The sequence below is a fragment of the Hemitrygon akajei genome, chromosome 1 (assembly GCF_048418815.1).
Source record: "Hemitrygon akajei chromosome 1, sHemAka1.3, whole genome shotgun sequence".
NCBI classification, from domain to species: domain Eukaryota; kingdom Metazoa; phylum Chordata; class Chondrichthyes; order Myliobatiformes; family Dasyatidae; genus Hemitrygon; species Hemitrygon akajei.
In genome coordinates this window covers 6,195,644-6,211,573 of record NC_133124.1, presented here as the reverse complement: position 1 = coordinate 6,211,573, position 15,930 = coordinate 6,195,644, and the positions used below count along the sequence as shown (strand labels likewise).

The 15,930-nt window shown below is 42.8% G+C and overlaps 1 protein-coding gene across 2 annotated transcripts in view; it reads right to left on the bottom strand.

The window, feature by feature from the left end:
• Positions 1 to 548: 548 nt before the first annotated feature.
• Positions 549 to 15,930, bottom strand: part of cdh17 (cadherin 17, LI cadherin (liver-intestine)) — a 180,159-nt gene continuing 164,777 nt past the window's right edge. For both annotated transcript variants that reach the window (XM_073027435.1, XM_073027523.1), the window contains exons 17-18: positions 4,349 to 4,465; positions 549 to 3,558 (exon numbers count right to left, since the gene is read on the bottom strand). In XM_073027435.1, coding sequence (XP_072883536.1) covers positions 3,443 to 3,558; positions 4,349 to 4,465 — 233 coding nt within the window. In that variant the 3' untranslated portion in view covers positions 549 to 3,442. The remainder of the gene's footprint in view (positions 3,559 to 4,348; positions 4,466 to 15,930) is intronic.

Below are 15,930 nucleotides of genomic sequence, written 5' to 3'. Positions count from 1 at the left end.
ACACCCACCCACCCACCCTGCCGTTGTGCTGAGCGTATAGACTTCCCCCAGTATATTCTCATAATGGGACCTAAACTGAGCTGCTGTGCTCGGGTTGGGGTTGTGGTGCCTTTCCTGCCAGACATGGTGGAATATTCCATTTCTTTAGTAATAAGGACGTGCAAATGGGTATATGTTGTCTGTATACTGTATATAAGGTAGATACTTGTTTATTTTTGAGTATGATTGTAACTACATTTTGGGGTGCATCATATTCTCATTCACGTGTAATCTTTAGTTGTCATTGAAGAAGGTGTATCCTGCTGCCTAGTAAATCAGGGATCATTGCTCTCAGTGAGAGAGAGAGACTGGGCCTGCCAGCAGTTCACACTGCACAAAAATAGTACAAAGCTATCATTGTGTTTTCTGGTAGATATCTTTTTATAAACATTGGCAGTTTTCTTTTCACTGTTTTTGCTATGTTAGTGACTCCAGCCATTTTATACCCCATGTAGCTAAGAGCCCACCAGGAACGTGATGATCAGTACAACTCAAAGAAATACCAAAAATCAGCTTGGCAGATACTTGTATTCCAAAATTAGAACATAAAGCCTGAAAACAGAGGCACGGTCACACTGAGAATATCTGTAATTTCTACAGGCAAGACAAGTAGTACAATTGCTATCTCAAGCGCGATCACACCAGATTATAAAGCCACTGAACTATTTCTTAAAGGTTTACCCTTTGATGCTCTCCAGTTGCAGTGACAACACAACATACAATCTTCTTATCATTAACATTTCAATTCAGTTTTAACACAAAGGAAAAATGCTTTAAAACAATTGACACAAAGAATATCTTCCAAGCAATATTCTTGTTTACACAAGAAATTCTGCAGATGCTAGAAATCCAGAGCAACACACACAAAATGCTGGAGGAACTCAGCAGGTCAGGCAGCATCTATAGAGAGGAGTAAACAGTCAATATTTCGGGCCGAGACCCTTCTTCAGGACTGAGGACGGGGGAAGACACCAGAATAAAAAGGCAGGGGGAGGGGAAGGAGGACAAGCTAGGTGATAAGGAGAAGCCAGGTGAGTGGGAAAGGTAAAGGGCTGGAGAGAAGGAATCTGATCAGAGAGGAGAATGGGCCATAGGAGAAGGGGGAGGTGGTGGGGCATCAGAGGGAGGTGATAAGCAAGTGAGAAGAGGTAAGAGGCCAGTGTAGAGGATAGAAGAAGAGGGGAAAGGGAGGGGATTTTTTTTCACTGCAAGAAATCAATATTCATGCCATTAGATTGGAGGCTACCCAGACAGAAAAAAAATGTTGCTCCTCCACCCTGAGGGTGGTTTCTTTGTTGACAAGTGGAGGCCATGGACCAATATGTCAGAATGGGCATGGGGATTAAAATGTTGGGCCACTGGGAAAGTCTGCTTGTGGTGGATGGAGCAGACTCCCAGTTTTTACACAGTACTTACTTAGATGGTTCTCTCATTGATAGCAGCAGTCAGAAAGGTCTGGAGATTAAATTTGTTTTCGGACCAATAAAAAAAAGCAAAGTTTGGAATACTACTAACTTTCCTCAAGATAACAAGCAACTCCACTTCCCACCACTGTCTGTAAGGAGTTTTTATGTTCTCTCAATGAATGTATGGTCAAAAAAAACCTGCTTCCATAGAGAGAGGCCAACAGCCTGTTACATAAACTTGAAGGAATTGATATTACACTTTCTGTAAACATTTATCAACAAGGATTTCTATGATGTGAAACGGAATGCAGCTGCATGATTACTAAAATTATTAAGAGATTTAGATTGGTTGTAGTTTTTGAACAGTACAGGCCGTTCAGCTCACAATGTTGTGATGACCTTTTACCCTACTCTAAGATCAATCCCTTCTACGTAGCCCTCTATTTTTTAAAAATTCCGTATGCCTGTCTAAGAGTTTCTTAAATGTCCCTACTTTATCTGTCTGTACCACCACCTCTGGCAGTGCATTCCACACACCCACCACTCTCTGCATAAAAAAATTTACCCCTGCCGCACCCACCCCCCCCATACTTTCAATTGTCTATGCTCACCCATCACAGAATAAAGAAGTTGTTTTGTCAAGTTTCTTACAAATCAAACACAAATCATAGGAATGAAAATCAGTTCAAACACTTTGATGACATCACTGTTGTGATCTCATCAAAATGGAATTGATGCAAGACTCAGTAAACAAACATTCAGCTATAAAATAAACCTGAGGAAATTTTTAAAAATATTACAAATCTTTGACTCATTTATCTTAGATGCCAAATGATATGAAGACAGTGAAAAGACACACCAGATGGTCTATATGATTAGCTGCTCTGGTGTTCACCCAGAATTATTCCCCTGATTAACTAACAAATAAAATAATTAAATTTTAAAAAGACCATCATTTCGGCAAGAAGTACACTCAGTGGCCACTTCATTAGGTACAGGAGTGGAAGCCGGTTTGGCGTCTGCTGCTGTAGCCCATCTACCAAGACTCGACATGTATGTTCAGAGACGCTCTTCTGCACACACCACTCTTGTAACACATGGTTACCATCGCCTTCCTGTCATCGTGAACCAGTCAGGCTACTGAACTGCCCCCTCACTGGATTTAAAAAAAAATTATTTTGTACTAAACTCTGTAAACTTTAGAGACTGTTGTGTGTAAATATCCCAGGAGATCAGTGGTTTCCGGCCACCCCAACAATCATTCCTCTGTCCAAGTCACTTAGATCACATTTCTTCCCCATTCTGATGTTTGATCTAAACAATAACTGAGCCTCTTGACCACGTCTGCGTGCTTTTATGCATTGAGTTGATGCGGCATGACAGGCTGATTCGATATTTGTATTAACAAGCTGCTGTACAGCTGTACCTAATAAAGTGGCCTCTGAGTGCATTTGGGGACAGACAATTTATCAAATCTAAATTAATTTATTTATTAATCAAACAAATCACTCTAACATAACAAAAATCCAAACTATTTATAAACTCAATTTGTCTATCGTCACATTCACCCCCAAATATGATGTAAATAAAAACTCTAGAATATGATACAGACAATGATATTCCAAATACAATGGAGTGCTTTTAACAGCAAAGCAGAATGTATTAATCGCATGCTTGGTAGAGAACCTTACATGTCACTAAGTATTCAGGAAGAGAGAGAGAGAGAGAGAGAGAGAGAGAGAGAGAGAGAGAGAGGAGAGAGAGAGAGAGAGAGAGAGAGAGAGAGAGAGAGAGAGAGTGTGTGTGTGTGTGTGTGTGTGTGTGTGTGTGTGTGTGTGTGTGTGTGGGTGTGTGGAAACTTTTTAATATTCAAAACTTGTTTTATAATAAAAAGAATAATCCCTGGAAAGTTTTGTAAATGGATCTTCATAATCTTCGATTGGAAGGCTGACTCTGATAACTTCTTCTGAGTGCAGTCGGCATTTAGATATCTGCCGTTATGCGTTAGCCAGAGGTATCGTTTCATTCTCAGTCCGTTCCGCTGGAGGCGTCATTTCAACTTTTCCATGTTTCTTTGGTTTGGTTTTTAAAAATACGATTAAGAGGATCAAGCCTGTGGAGTGATGAATGAACATGTCAAATTATTTCTCTGCAAGCAGTTTTAAACTAATATTTTTGTAACAAAATCTTAGCAAAGTTCAAAGTAAATTTATGATCAAAGTATGTATATGTCAACATATCCTATCCTGAAATTAATTTTCTTGCAGGCATTTACAGGAAAATAAAGAAATCAATAGAACTTATGAAAAACTATCTTACGAGGAATGTCAAGTGAGCCAGGGTTTTTCTCTTTGGAATGAAGGAGGATGAGATGTGACTTGATCAGAATCAGAATCAGACTTTAATCGCCAAGTACTTATGCACATACAAGGAATTTACTTCCGGCAGATGTTGTCTCTCCGCTCATAACAATAATATTGATAAATATAAATGAAAATATAGATTATACATACAGGTAGTGCAATCCAAGTAATAGTTAGCCGACAGTTAACTGTTCAGCAAAGTGACCGCAGTAGGGAAAAAACTTCTCCAGTGCCTATTAGTCTTAGTCTGGAGGGATCTGAAGCGCCTACCAGACGGAAGCAGATAGAGGCAGACATGATGGTTGAGGGTAATAACTGTTCCTGAACCTGCTGGTGGGAGTGCTGTGGCCCCTATGCCTCCTTCCTGATGGCAGCAGTGAGAAGAGAGCATGGCCTGAGGGTCTGTGATGATGGGTGCTGCTCTGTGTAGATGTACTCAGTGGTGGGGTAGGCTTTATGGTGATGGACAGGGCCATATCCACTACTTTTAGTTGGCTATGTTTTGTTTCAATAATAGATGAATAAATAATCCACACTTACCTATTACAGTGAGTGTTCCAAGAAGAATTCCAACTGCAAGTCCTGCTCTTGAATAACTGGGTTCATCGTCTACTGGAATGAAGCACACTCTGGACTTAGAGCACTTGCACACTTTAACTAGGGGTAAAAACAGAGAGACATATGTGTTGTGTAGTTCATATTTTAATTGGTTAAGCATTCCTCTGCCTTCTCCCTGTAACCTTTGATGCCCTTACTAATCAAGAACCCATCAACCTGGTCCCTCAACACCACCTCTTTGTAAAGAAAGCACAACAGCTTCACTTCCTGAGGAGATTGAGGTGAATGAGGCTCCCTCACCTCATTCTAACCAATTCAACTCCTTGCCACCACCCAGGTCGCATCACTTATGAAGTGCCAATAGAATAATGATGTTTACTTTTTAACTTGTAACGTAAATGCCCCTTATTATTTGTTAATTTATTTGTGGTAATATGACCTTATGCATTGTGTGTGATTTATATATACTGTGTTGTGCACCTTGGTCACAGAAACATTGTTTCGTTTGGTGGTATATATGTGTATGGCTGAATGACAATAAACTTGAACTTGAAACATGAAACTTGAGCCTCCTCTTTAAATATACTCAATGACTTGGCCTCCTCCTTGGTCTGTGGCAATGAATTCCACAGATTCATCACTCTCTGTTGAAGAAATTCCTCCTCATATATGTTCTGAGTGGACATCCCTCTGTTCTGAGGCTGTGCTATCTGGTCCTAGCTTCACCAACTCTAGGAAACATCCTCTCCACATCCACTCTATCTAGGCCTTTCAATATTCAATAGGTTTTAAATGAATTCCCCCTTCATTCATTTAAACTCCAGCGAGTACAAGCCCAGAGCCATCAAGTGCTACTCATATGTAAACTCTTTCATTCCTGGGATCATTCTTGTGAACTTCCTCTGGACCCTCTCCAATGCCAGCACGTCCTTTCTTAGATAAGAGACCCAAAACTGCTCACAATACTCCAAGTGCAGTCTAACCAAAGCCTTCAAATGCCTCAGCACTATTTCCTAGATTTTATACTCTAGCTCTCTCAAAATGAATGCTAACATCGATGAGACCCGACACAGACTGGAGGACCATTTCATCAAGCACCTTCACTCGATCCACCATGAAAGGAAAGATCTCCCAGCAGCCAACATTCCAATTCAACTTCCCATTCCCATTCTGGCATGGTGACCTATTGTGTCCTCTACAACCACAATATGCCCATACTTAAGTTGGAGGTGCAACCATCTGGGTAGACTCCAACCAGATGGCATGAACATTGATTTCTCCAACTTCTGGTAATTTCTCCTCCTTGCCCTTCTTCTCCCACAAGTGCAGTCAACAGAAGATTACTCAGCCTAAAGAGAGTGCTGTCTGTCTGTGTGGATCACTCTGCCAACACTGGCAATAGAAGCAGGTACATTAAGGACATTTGAGAAACTCATGGATGATAGAAAAATGGAGGGTTATGTAAGAGGGAAGGGTTAGGTGGATCTTAATGTAAGTTAAAAGGCTGGCAGAACATCATGGGTGAAGAGCCTGTACCGTGCTGCAGTGTTCCACAGTATGTCCTATGTTCTATGTTATTAAAGTTCTGCGGTTGCTTCGAGAGGAGATTTACCAAGATGCTGCCAGGACTACAGAGCTTGCCTCACGAGGATAGGTTAACCGAGTTAGGGTTTTTCTCTTCGGGGTGAAGGAGGATGAGAGGTGACTTGACAGATGATACGATGATTTGAGGCACAGATCGAATGGACAGCCAGAGACAAGTTGGAAATGGCTAAAACCAGGGGCATAATTTTAAGCTGATTGGAGGAGAGTTTGGGGGAATGTCAAAGGTAAGTTTGTTTTTTACACAGAGGGTGGTGGGTGTGTAGAATGCATTGCCAGGAATGGTGGTAGAGGTAGATATATTACAGAGATTTTTAAGAAACTCCTAGATAGGCAGGTGGATGATAGAAAAAAATGGAGTGTTATGTGGGAGGGAAGTGTTAAATGGAGTCAGTTAAAAGATCAGCACAACATGATGGGCTGAAGGGCCTGTGCAGCACTATGTTCACTATAAAATAAAAATGTTTTTTGAGAGGTGGGAAGAAACTGGAGACTCAGGGGAAACCCACAGTCACAGGGACACTGTTCAAATACTGTACATACCAGACAGACCAAACCAACGGGACGTGGATTATTGAGAGAGCAACACTGTCTGCTGTGCTACTCTGCCCCCACTCACCCCCCACCCTCACCGGACTGTGCACTAATCTATAGGCCAGTTTCAAAGACCAGCTTCATTTGCCATTTACATTTACATGTATGAGAAATTTACTGTCAGTGTGTGACATGCACCGAACGGAACATTCAACAATTGTAAAGAATTATATAAAATTAAAGTTAGAGATTAAAGTACGAGTATGAAAAAAATTACCATGACTACATAAGTAAGGTAATAAGACCATTACTCTGTCATGGTGAAGAGGCTTGTAAGTTCCTGCGATCCCGAGAGTGATGCCATTTGAATTTAGCTCCTGATAGGGTCGCCCATGTCAGTAAGGTCAATGGGGAGGTTCCACATGAAGAACAATCTGGCAAAGCCCTCATCAGTGGAGCTGGCAGAAGATGATGACACATCACAAAGGCAGTGAAGATGGAAGAAGGCTGCAGCAGTGAAGGGTCCCCAGTAGTCTTGCATTCCATGTCACTGGGCCCTGACCCCGATCTGCCAAGGACCATGGATCAGCCTCCCACGTTAAACAAAGTCATGCACAGGTGTGCTCCATTAAGGGAATCTACCATAACAACCCAGTTATGTTGTTCCTGGATCAGCCTCCGCAGCCCCTGCAAGACCCACTAACAGATGACTCCTTAGAACATCATACTCTACTAGAGTGATCCCACTACAACACAGTACAGTACAGCCCCTCAGGGTTGCATACTGAGTCCCCTCCTTTACTCCCTGTGTACCCATGACTGTATCGCCATCCACAGCTCCAATCTGCTAATTAAATTTACCGATGACACTACATTGATTGACCAAATCTCAAACAATAACAAGGTGGCCTACAGGGAAGAAGTCACCTCTCTGACACAGTGGTGTCAAGGAAACAACCTCTCCCTCAATGTCGCAAAAACAAAGGAGCTTGTTGTGGACTACAGGAGGAATGAAGATAGGGTAACCCCTATTGACATCAATGGATCTGGGGTTGAGAGGGTGAACAGCTTCAAGTTCCTCGGCATCCACATCACTGAGGATCACACGTGGTCTGTGCACACCAGTTGTATGGTGAGAAAGGCACAACAGCGCCTCTTTCACCTCAGACGGTTGAAGAAGTTTGGTATGGGCCCCCAAATCCTATGATCTTTCTACAGGGGCACAATTGAGAGCATCCTGACTGGCTGCATCACTGCCTGGTATGGGAACTGTACTTCCCGCAATCACAGGTCTCTGCAGAGAGTGGTGCGGATAGCCCAGCGCATCTGTAATTGTGAACTTCCCGTGATTCAAGACACTTACAAGGAAAAGTGTGTAAAAAGGGCCCATAGGATAATTGGGGACCCCAACCACAACCTATTCCAGCTGGTACCATCCGGGAAGTGGTACCGCAGCATAAAAGCCAGGACCAACAGGCTCCGAGACAGTTTCTTCCAGCAGGTCATCAGATTGATGAACTCACGCTGACTTGAGTGTACTCTATATTACACTGACTGTTCTATTTATTATAAATTATTATAAATTACTATGATTGCACATTGCACATCGAGATGGAGATGTAAAGATTTTTACTCCTCGTGTATGTGAAGAATGTAAGAAATAAAGCCAATTCAATACATAGAACATAAAATGCTACAGCACAGGAACAGGCCCTTCAGCCCACAATGTTGTGCCAATCCAGCTAAATTAGCAATCAAATGGCCAACCAAACTAATTCCACTCTGCCTACACAATGTCCATATCCTTCCATTTTCCTCACATTCATGTGTCTATCTCAGCATCTCTTAAAAGTCCCTAATAAGATACACGAGCAGCATTCGCCATTTGACCCATCGAGTCTGCTCCATCATTTCATCATGGCTGATCCAATTTTCCTCTCAGCCCCAATCAGCTGCTTCTCCCCATATCCCTTCATGCCCTGACCAATCAAGAATCTATCAGCCTCTGCCTTAAATATGCATGAAGACTTGGCCTCCACAGCTGCCCGTGGCAATGAATTCCAGACTCACCACTCTCTAGCGGAAGGAATTCCTCCTCATACTGTCTGTCTACTCTGTCTGTACCTCTCATGAACGTCTATTAGATTTCCCCTCAGCCTCTGGCGCTCCAGGGAAAACAACCCAAGCTTGTCCAATCTCTCATGATAGCACATGTCCTCTCATCCAGACATAATCCTGGTAAACCTCTTCTGCACCCTCTCCAAAGCCTCACCTCCCTTCTTATAAAGGAGCGCAATACTTCAGATGCAGCCTAACCTGAGTTTCAGAGAGCTACAAGTTAAATTACTGACTTTTAAACTCAATGCCTCGACTAATAAAGGCAAACATGCCATATGCCTTCTGAACCACCCTAACAACAGATGTATTATTTCCCCTTAACAATGCACCAGAATCCATTACAATGTTTTGAACACACGTTTTCACTCATTTGCATTATGTGTTTAATAGCCTGGATTATTAAGAACCTCAATGTCTATTTGTTGCATGGATGCTGAAACATTTACCAAATCCATTTTTGCTCTACATTTTCAATTTAGGTTTAATCAGATTTCTTACAATCATGGGACTGATTTCATGTCTGTGTTGTCTCCTGGTTCATTGTTATCGTTATTATTCTATGGATTTATTGAGTATGCCACAAGAAAATGAATTTCTGGGCTCTATATGGTGACATACATGTTCTTTGATAATAAAAATTTACTTTGTACTTTTCTTTGTAATACACTCTTTTGCTATTTTATTAGGTACATCTGCTCTTTAATGCAAATATCTGATCAGCTGATCATGTGGCAGCAACCCAATGCATAAAAGCATGGAGACGTGGACAAGAGGTTCAGCTCCTGTTCAGACCAAGCATCAGAATGGGGGAGAAATGTCATCTAAGTGACTTTGAGTGTGGGATGATTGTTGGTGCCAGACAGCGTGGTTTGAGTATCTCAGAAACTGCTGGTCTCCTAGCATTTTCACGCACACCAGAAAAATAAAAAGAATCCAGTAAATGGCAGTTCTGTGGGTGAAAACACCTCGTTAATGAGAGAGATCAGAGGAGAATGGCCAGACTGGTTCAAGCTGACAGGAAAATGACAGTAACTCAAATAACCACACGTTACAACAGTGGTGTGCAGAAGAGCATCTCCAAATGCACAGCATGCCAAAGCTTGAAGTGGATGGGTTACAGTAGCAGAAGGCCATAAAGATGCATGGTGGCCACTTTTAGTGCAGGATGTATCTAATAAAGTGGCCACTGGGTGTACATTTACATTGCAAACGTTGCATGATTAAATTGTGTCCAAATGTCAAAATGAAGAGCACATTTAGTTACAAATTTAATTCTCATGAGACACTATTTTTAAATCATTAACAGAAGATAAACATAATGACTAGGCATTGAAATACATGTGTTCTGTAGATCCTTTGGAGTATAAATCAGTTGAAATGTCACCCATTTTCTCAGATGTGAGATAGATGGAAGGTATAGCAGCATAGCAGATTCTTTGCCTAACCGTGCAGAGATCTTCTCACTGCAAAGATAATTTTTAATAAAAAAAAACAATAATTTTATCCCTAAAATACGCAAATTGAAGGCTGATATCCATTGAGCAATTGCCCATAAAAAGTAATTGGTAGCAAACAATGTTGAGTCAGCGTCAACACAAGAGATCATGCAGATGCTGGAAATGATGAGTAACACACACAAAATGCTGGCGGCATTCAACAGGTCAGGCAGCATTTCTCCATTCTCCAACTTCCAGCTAATTTCTCCCCCCTCCTTCTTCTTTCTTTTTCCATTCCTCATTCAGATTATTCTTAATCCTTCTTTTCTCCTCACTGTCCCATCAGCTCCCTCTGGTTCCCCTCCTCCTTCCCTTTCTCCCATGGTCCACTCTCCTCCTATCAGATTCCTTCTTCTCCATGCCTTTATCTCTTCCACCTGTCACCTCCCAACTTCTCATGTCACACCCATCCCCCACCTTCCCGTTCACCTGGTTTCACATATCAGCTGTACTCCTTCCCCTCCCCACCTTCTTATTCTGGCTTCCTCTCCCTTCCTTCCCAGTCCTGATGAAGGGTCTCTGCCTGAAACGTTGATTGTTTCTCCCCTCCACAGATGCTGCCTGACCTGCTGAGTTCCTGCAGCGTTTTGTGCGTGTTACTCTGGATTTCCAGCATCTGCAGAGCCTCTAGTATTTGTGATTACTGCAGATGTTCACTTGATATCCAGAGCAGAAACAGAATCAGAATTGGGTTGATTTTCACTGTCGTATGTCGTGAAATTTGTTGTTTTGCAGTCGCAGCATAGTGCAATACATAACATACACTATAAGTTATCGTTGAGTGCTCCCATTCCCGCTCTGTCTACCCCCTTGGTTTTAATAAATGTACTGTACAAAATTCAGACAGTCTTGAGTACAAATACTGTGAAAGTGATCATGGTCAGTCCGCAGACTACTTGCATTTTTGTCAATGCTTGCTGCCACAGACGTTATTGAAAATGAATGTCAAAGAAAAGTGCAAAGGGCAATGTATTTCTGTTGTTAGTTATTCAGGGCCAAGCTCTGACCCTTTGTTCAGATTCAGAATCAGGTTTATTATCACCGACATATGTTGTGAAAATGTTGTTTAGTGGCAGCAGTAGAGAGCAATACACAATAATTACTATAAATCACTGTAAGAATATATACATGTAATAGGTCAATTATGGATAACTCTGAACATCCTCTACATAGCACCATCCAGAGACAGAGAAGCAGTTTCAGTGACAGGTTACTATCGATGCAATGCTCCTCAGACAGGATGAAGAGGTCAATATTCCCCAATGCCATTAGGCTTTACAATTCTACCGCCAGGACTTAAGAACTTTTTAAAAGCTATTATTAATGCTTTTTGAGACGGTGATTTAGATGCATATCATATTTTTTTACTGAGTTAAGTATTGTATGTAATTAGTTTTGCTACAACAAGTGTATGGGACATTGGAAAAAAAGTTGAATTTCCCCATGGGGATGAATAAAGTATCTATCTATCTATCTATCTATCTAGCGCAAAAAGAACAAGAAGTGAGGTAGTGTTTTTGGGTTCCAAGTCCATACAGAAAACTGATGCCGGGGGGGAAGAAGCTGTTCCTGAAACAGTGAGGCTCCTGTAGCAATGAAAAAGGACGTGTCCTGTGCGGCGAGGGTCTTTAATGACGGACGCTGACTTCTTGAGTTATCGCCCTTTGAAGGTACCCTCAGTACTGGGGAGGCCAGTGCCCATGATGGAGCTGCCTCAGTTTCCTGCAGCTTTTTCTGATCCTGTGCAGTGGCCCCTCCGTACCGGACAGTGATGTAACCAGTACAAATGCTCTCCATAGTACATTTGTAGGAATTTACGAGAGTCTTTGGTGGCATACCAGATCTCCTCCAAATCCTAATGAAGTACAACTACTTGCATGCCTTCTTCATGATTGGCTCCATATGTTGGGTCCAGGATGGACCCTCAGAGATGTTGATACCAGGAACCTGAAACTGCTCACCCTTTCTACTGCTGACCCCGCGATGAGAACTGTATTGTGTTCTCAAAATTGCCCCTTCGAGAATTCCACAATCAATTCTTTGGTCTTATTGAACAAGTTGAGTGCGAGGTTGTTAACACAGAACATACAACACAGGAACGGGCCATTCAGCCCACAATGTTGTGCCAAACCAGCTAAAAAGTAAATAAACCCTCTCCCAAAAACATTAATCTCTTCTACCTACACCATGTCCATATCCCTCCACTTTCCTTACATCCATATGCCTGTCTAAATGTCCCTTTAAAGCCTCCATTCAGCTTGTATCTACCACCACACCAGGCAGCACGTACCAGGCTGAGTAAAACACTTAACCCCTCACATCCTCCTCTCACCTTCAACGTATGCCCTAAACCACTCAACCAGCTGATCTATCGCACTCCTGTATGCCTCCTCCTTAGGGTAGACAGCAACATCATCATGTTCCAGGTAACTAAATCGAATTGAATTGACTTTATTACTTACATCCTTCATATACATGAGGAGTAAAAATCTTTACGTTATGTCTCCGTCTAAATCTGCAATGTGCAATTTATAGTAATTTATAATAAATAGTATGTACAACAATATAACATAGAAATACAGTTGTGTCATAATGAGTTAATCATTCTGATGGCCTGGTGGAAGAAGCTGTCCCCGGAGCCTGTTGGTCCTGGCTTTTAGGCTGCGGTACTGTTTCCCAGATGGTAGCAGCTGGAACAGTTTGTGGTTGGAGTGTCTCGGGTCCCCAATGATCCTTTGGGCCCCTTTTATACACCTGTCTTTGTAAATGTCCTGAATAGTGGGAAGTTCACATCTACAGATGCACTGGGCTGTCCACACCACTCTCTGCAGAGTCCTGCGATTGAGGAAGGTACAGTTCCCATACCAGGCAGTGATGTAGCCAGTCAGGATGTTCTCAATTGTGCCCCTGTAGAAAGTTCTGAGGACTTGGGAGGCCCATACCAAACTTCTTCAATAGGCTGAAGTGAAAGAGGTTCTGTTGTGCCTTTTTCACCACACAGCTGGTACGTACAGACCACGTGAGGTCCTTGGTGATGTTTATGCCGTGGAACCTAAAGCTGTTCACCCTCTCAGCCTCAGATCCATTGAAGTCAATAGGGGTTACCCTGTCTCCATTCCCGCTGTAGTCCACAACCAGCTCCTTAATTTTGTGATATTGAGGGAGAGGTTGTTTTCTTGACACCACTGTGTCAGGGTGATGACTTCTTCTCTGTAGGCTACCTCATTATTATTTGAGATTAGTCATTCAGTGTAGTATTGTCAGCAAATTTAATTAGCAGATTGGAGCTATGGGTGGTGACACTGTTATGGGTATACGGAGAGTAAAGGGGGGGGGGGAGGCTTAGAGGCTTAAGACACAGCCCTGAGGGGCACCTGTGTTGAGGGTCAGAGGGGCAGAAAATAGGGATCCCACTCTTACCACCTGCCGGTGATCTGACAGGAAGTCCAGAATCCAGCTACACAAGGCAGGGTGAAGGCCGAGGCCTCTGAGCTTCATGTCGAGCCTGGAGAGAATTATGGTGTTGAATGCTGAACTGTAGGCCAAGACCAGTTAGCCTGACCTCAGTGGTTGGGTAAATGTAAGAGTCAATTGTTAAGGACGAGGTGATGGAGTACTTTGTGATGCAGGACAAGATTGTACAAAGTCAGCATGGTTTCCTTCAGGGAAAATCCTGCCTGACGAACCTGTTGGAATTTTTTGAGGAAATTACAAGTAGGATAGATAATGGGGATGTAGTGGATGTTTTATATTTGGACTTTCAGAAGGTGCCACACATGAGGCTGCTTACCAAGTTAAAAGCCCACGGTATTACAGGAAAGTTACTAACATGGTTAGAGCATTGGCTGATTGGTAGGAGGCAGCGAGTGGGAATAAAAGGATCCTTGTCTTGTTGGTTACCCGTGACTAGTGGTGTTCCGCAGGCGTTGGTGTTGGGACTGCTTCTTTTTATGCTGTATATCAATGATTTAGATGATGGAATAGATGGCTTTGCTGCCAAGTTTGCAGATGATGCAAAGACTGGTGGAGGGGGAGGTAGTGTTGAGGAAACAGGTAGGATGCAGAAGAACTTGAACCAATTAGGAGAATGGGCACGAAAGTGGCAAATGAAATACAATCTTGGTCATGCACTTTGGTAGTAGAAATAAATGTGTGGACTATTTTGTAAATGGGGAGAAAATCCTGGAATCTGAGATGCAGAGGGACTTGGGAGTCCTTGTGCAGAACACCCTGAAGGTTAACTTGCAGGTTGAGTCGGTGGTGAGGAAGGCAAATGCCATGTTAGCATTCATTTCAAGAGGTCTAGAATACAAGAGCAAGGATGTGATGCTCAGGCTTTATAAGGCACTGGTGAGGCTTCACCTTGAGTATTGTGAACAGTTTTGGGCTCCTCATCTTCAAAAAGATGTGCTGGCATTGGAGAGGGTTCACAGGAGGTTGACAAGGATGATTCCAGGAATTAAAAGGTTATCATACGAGGAACATTTGATAGCTCTGGGTCTGTACTCACTGGAATTCAGAAGGATGAGGGGGGATCTCATAGGAAGCTTTCCAATCTTGAAAGGCTAGACAGAGTAGATGTGGAAAGGATGTTTCCCATGGTGGGAGAGTCTAGGACAAGAGGGCACAGCCTCAGGATAGAGGGAGCACCATTTCAAAACAGAGATGCAGAGTAAACCTTTTAGTGAAAGGGTGGTGAATTTGTGGAATTTGTTGCCACTTGCAGCTGTGGAGGCCAGGTTGTTGGGTGTATTTAAGACCGAGATTGATAGGTTCTTGATTGGACATGGCATCAAAGGTTACGGGGAGAAGACGAGGAACTGGAGTTGAGGAGGAGAATAAAAAATGATCAGCCATGATTGAATGGTGGAGCAGACTCGATGGGCCGGATGGCCTAATTCTGCTCCTGTGTCTTATGGTCTAACAGCATTATCACATAAGCGTCCTTCATCTCCAGATGTGTAAGGACAGTGTGTAGAGCTGTGGCTACTGCACCGTCTGTTGATCGGTTGTGTCGGTAGGTGAGTTGTAGGGCGTCCAGTTTGGGTGGTAGCAAGCTGCAGATGTAGTCCTTGACCAGCCTCTCAAAGCATTTGCTTATTATTGAGGTGAGTGCGACAGGACGCCTGTCGTTCAGACACATTACCTTGGTCTTTTTAGGTACAGGAACAATGGCGGATGCTTTGAAACAGGAGGGCACTCTACACCGGGAGAGGGAGAGATTAAAAATGTCTGTAAATGCACCTGGCATTTGTGCCAGTTGATAAATAAAGAGACCGATTTCCATGCAGTATGTTGTCCTGACTTAAATACTGGACATTTGCAGAAGCCTTTGTAAATGTTACTGTACTGGAATTAAATTGTTGACAGTGCATTAAACATTTAATCAGAAGTAGGTATGTCTGTTTACCTGCTATGCACATCTATGCTCACGTCATTCTACAAGCTGCATCACTGCCTGGTATGGAAACTGCTCAGCAGTGGGCAGGATGGCCCTATAAAAGGTAGTCAAAACTGCCCAACCCATCACCAGCACCAGCTTACCTGCCATTAAGGACGTATGTACAGGAAGGTGCCAGAAAATTCACGAAGGCTCCTACCCATAAGACCATAAAGTATAGGAGCAGAATTAGGCCATTTGGCCCATCAAGCCTGGTCTGCCATTTCATCATGGCCGATCGATTTTATCCTTTCAGCCCTAATCTCCTGCATTCTCCCTGTATCCCTTAATGTGCTGACTAATCAAGAATCTATCAACCTCTGCCTTAAATATATTCAATGACTTGGCCTCCACAGCCACCTGTGGCAATGAAT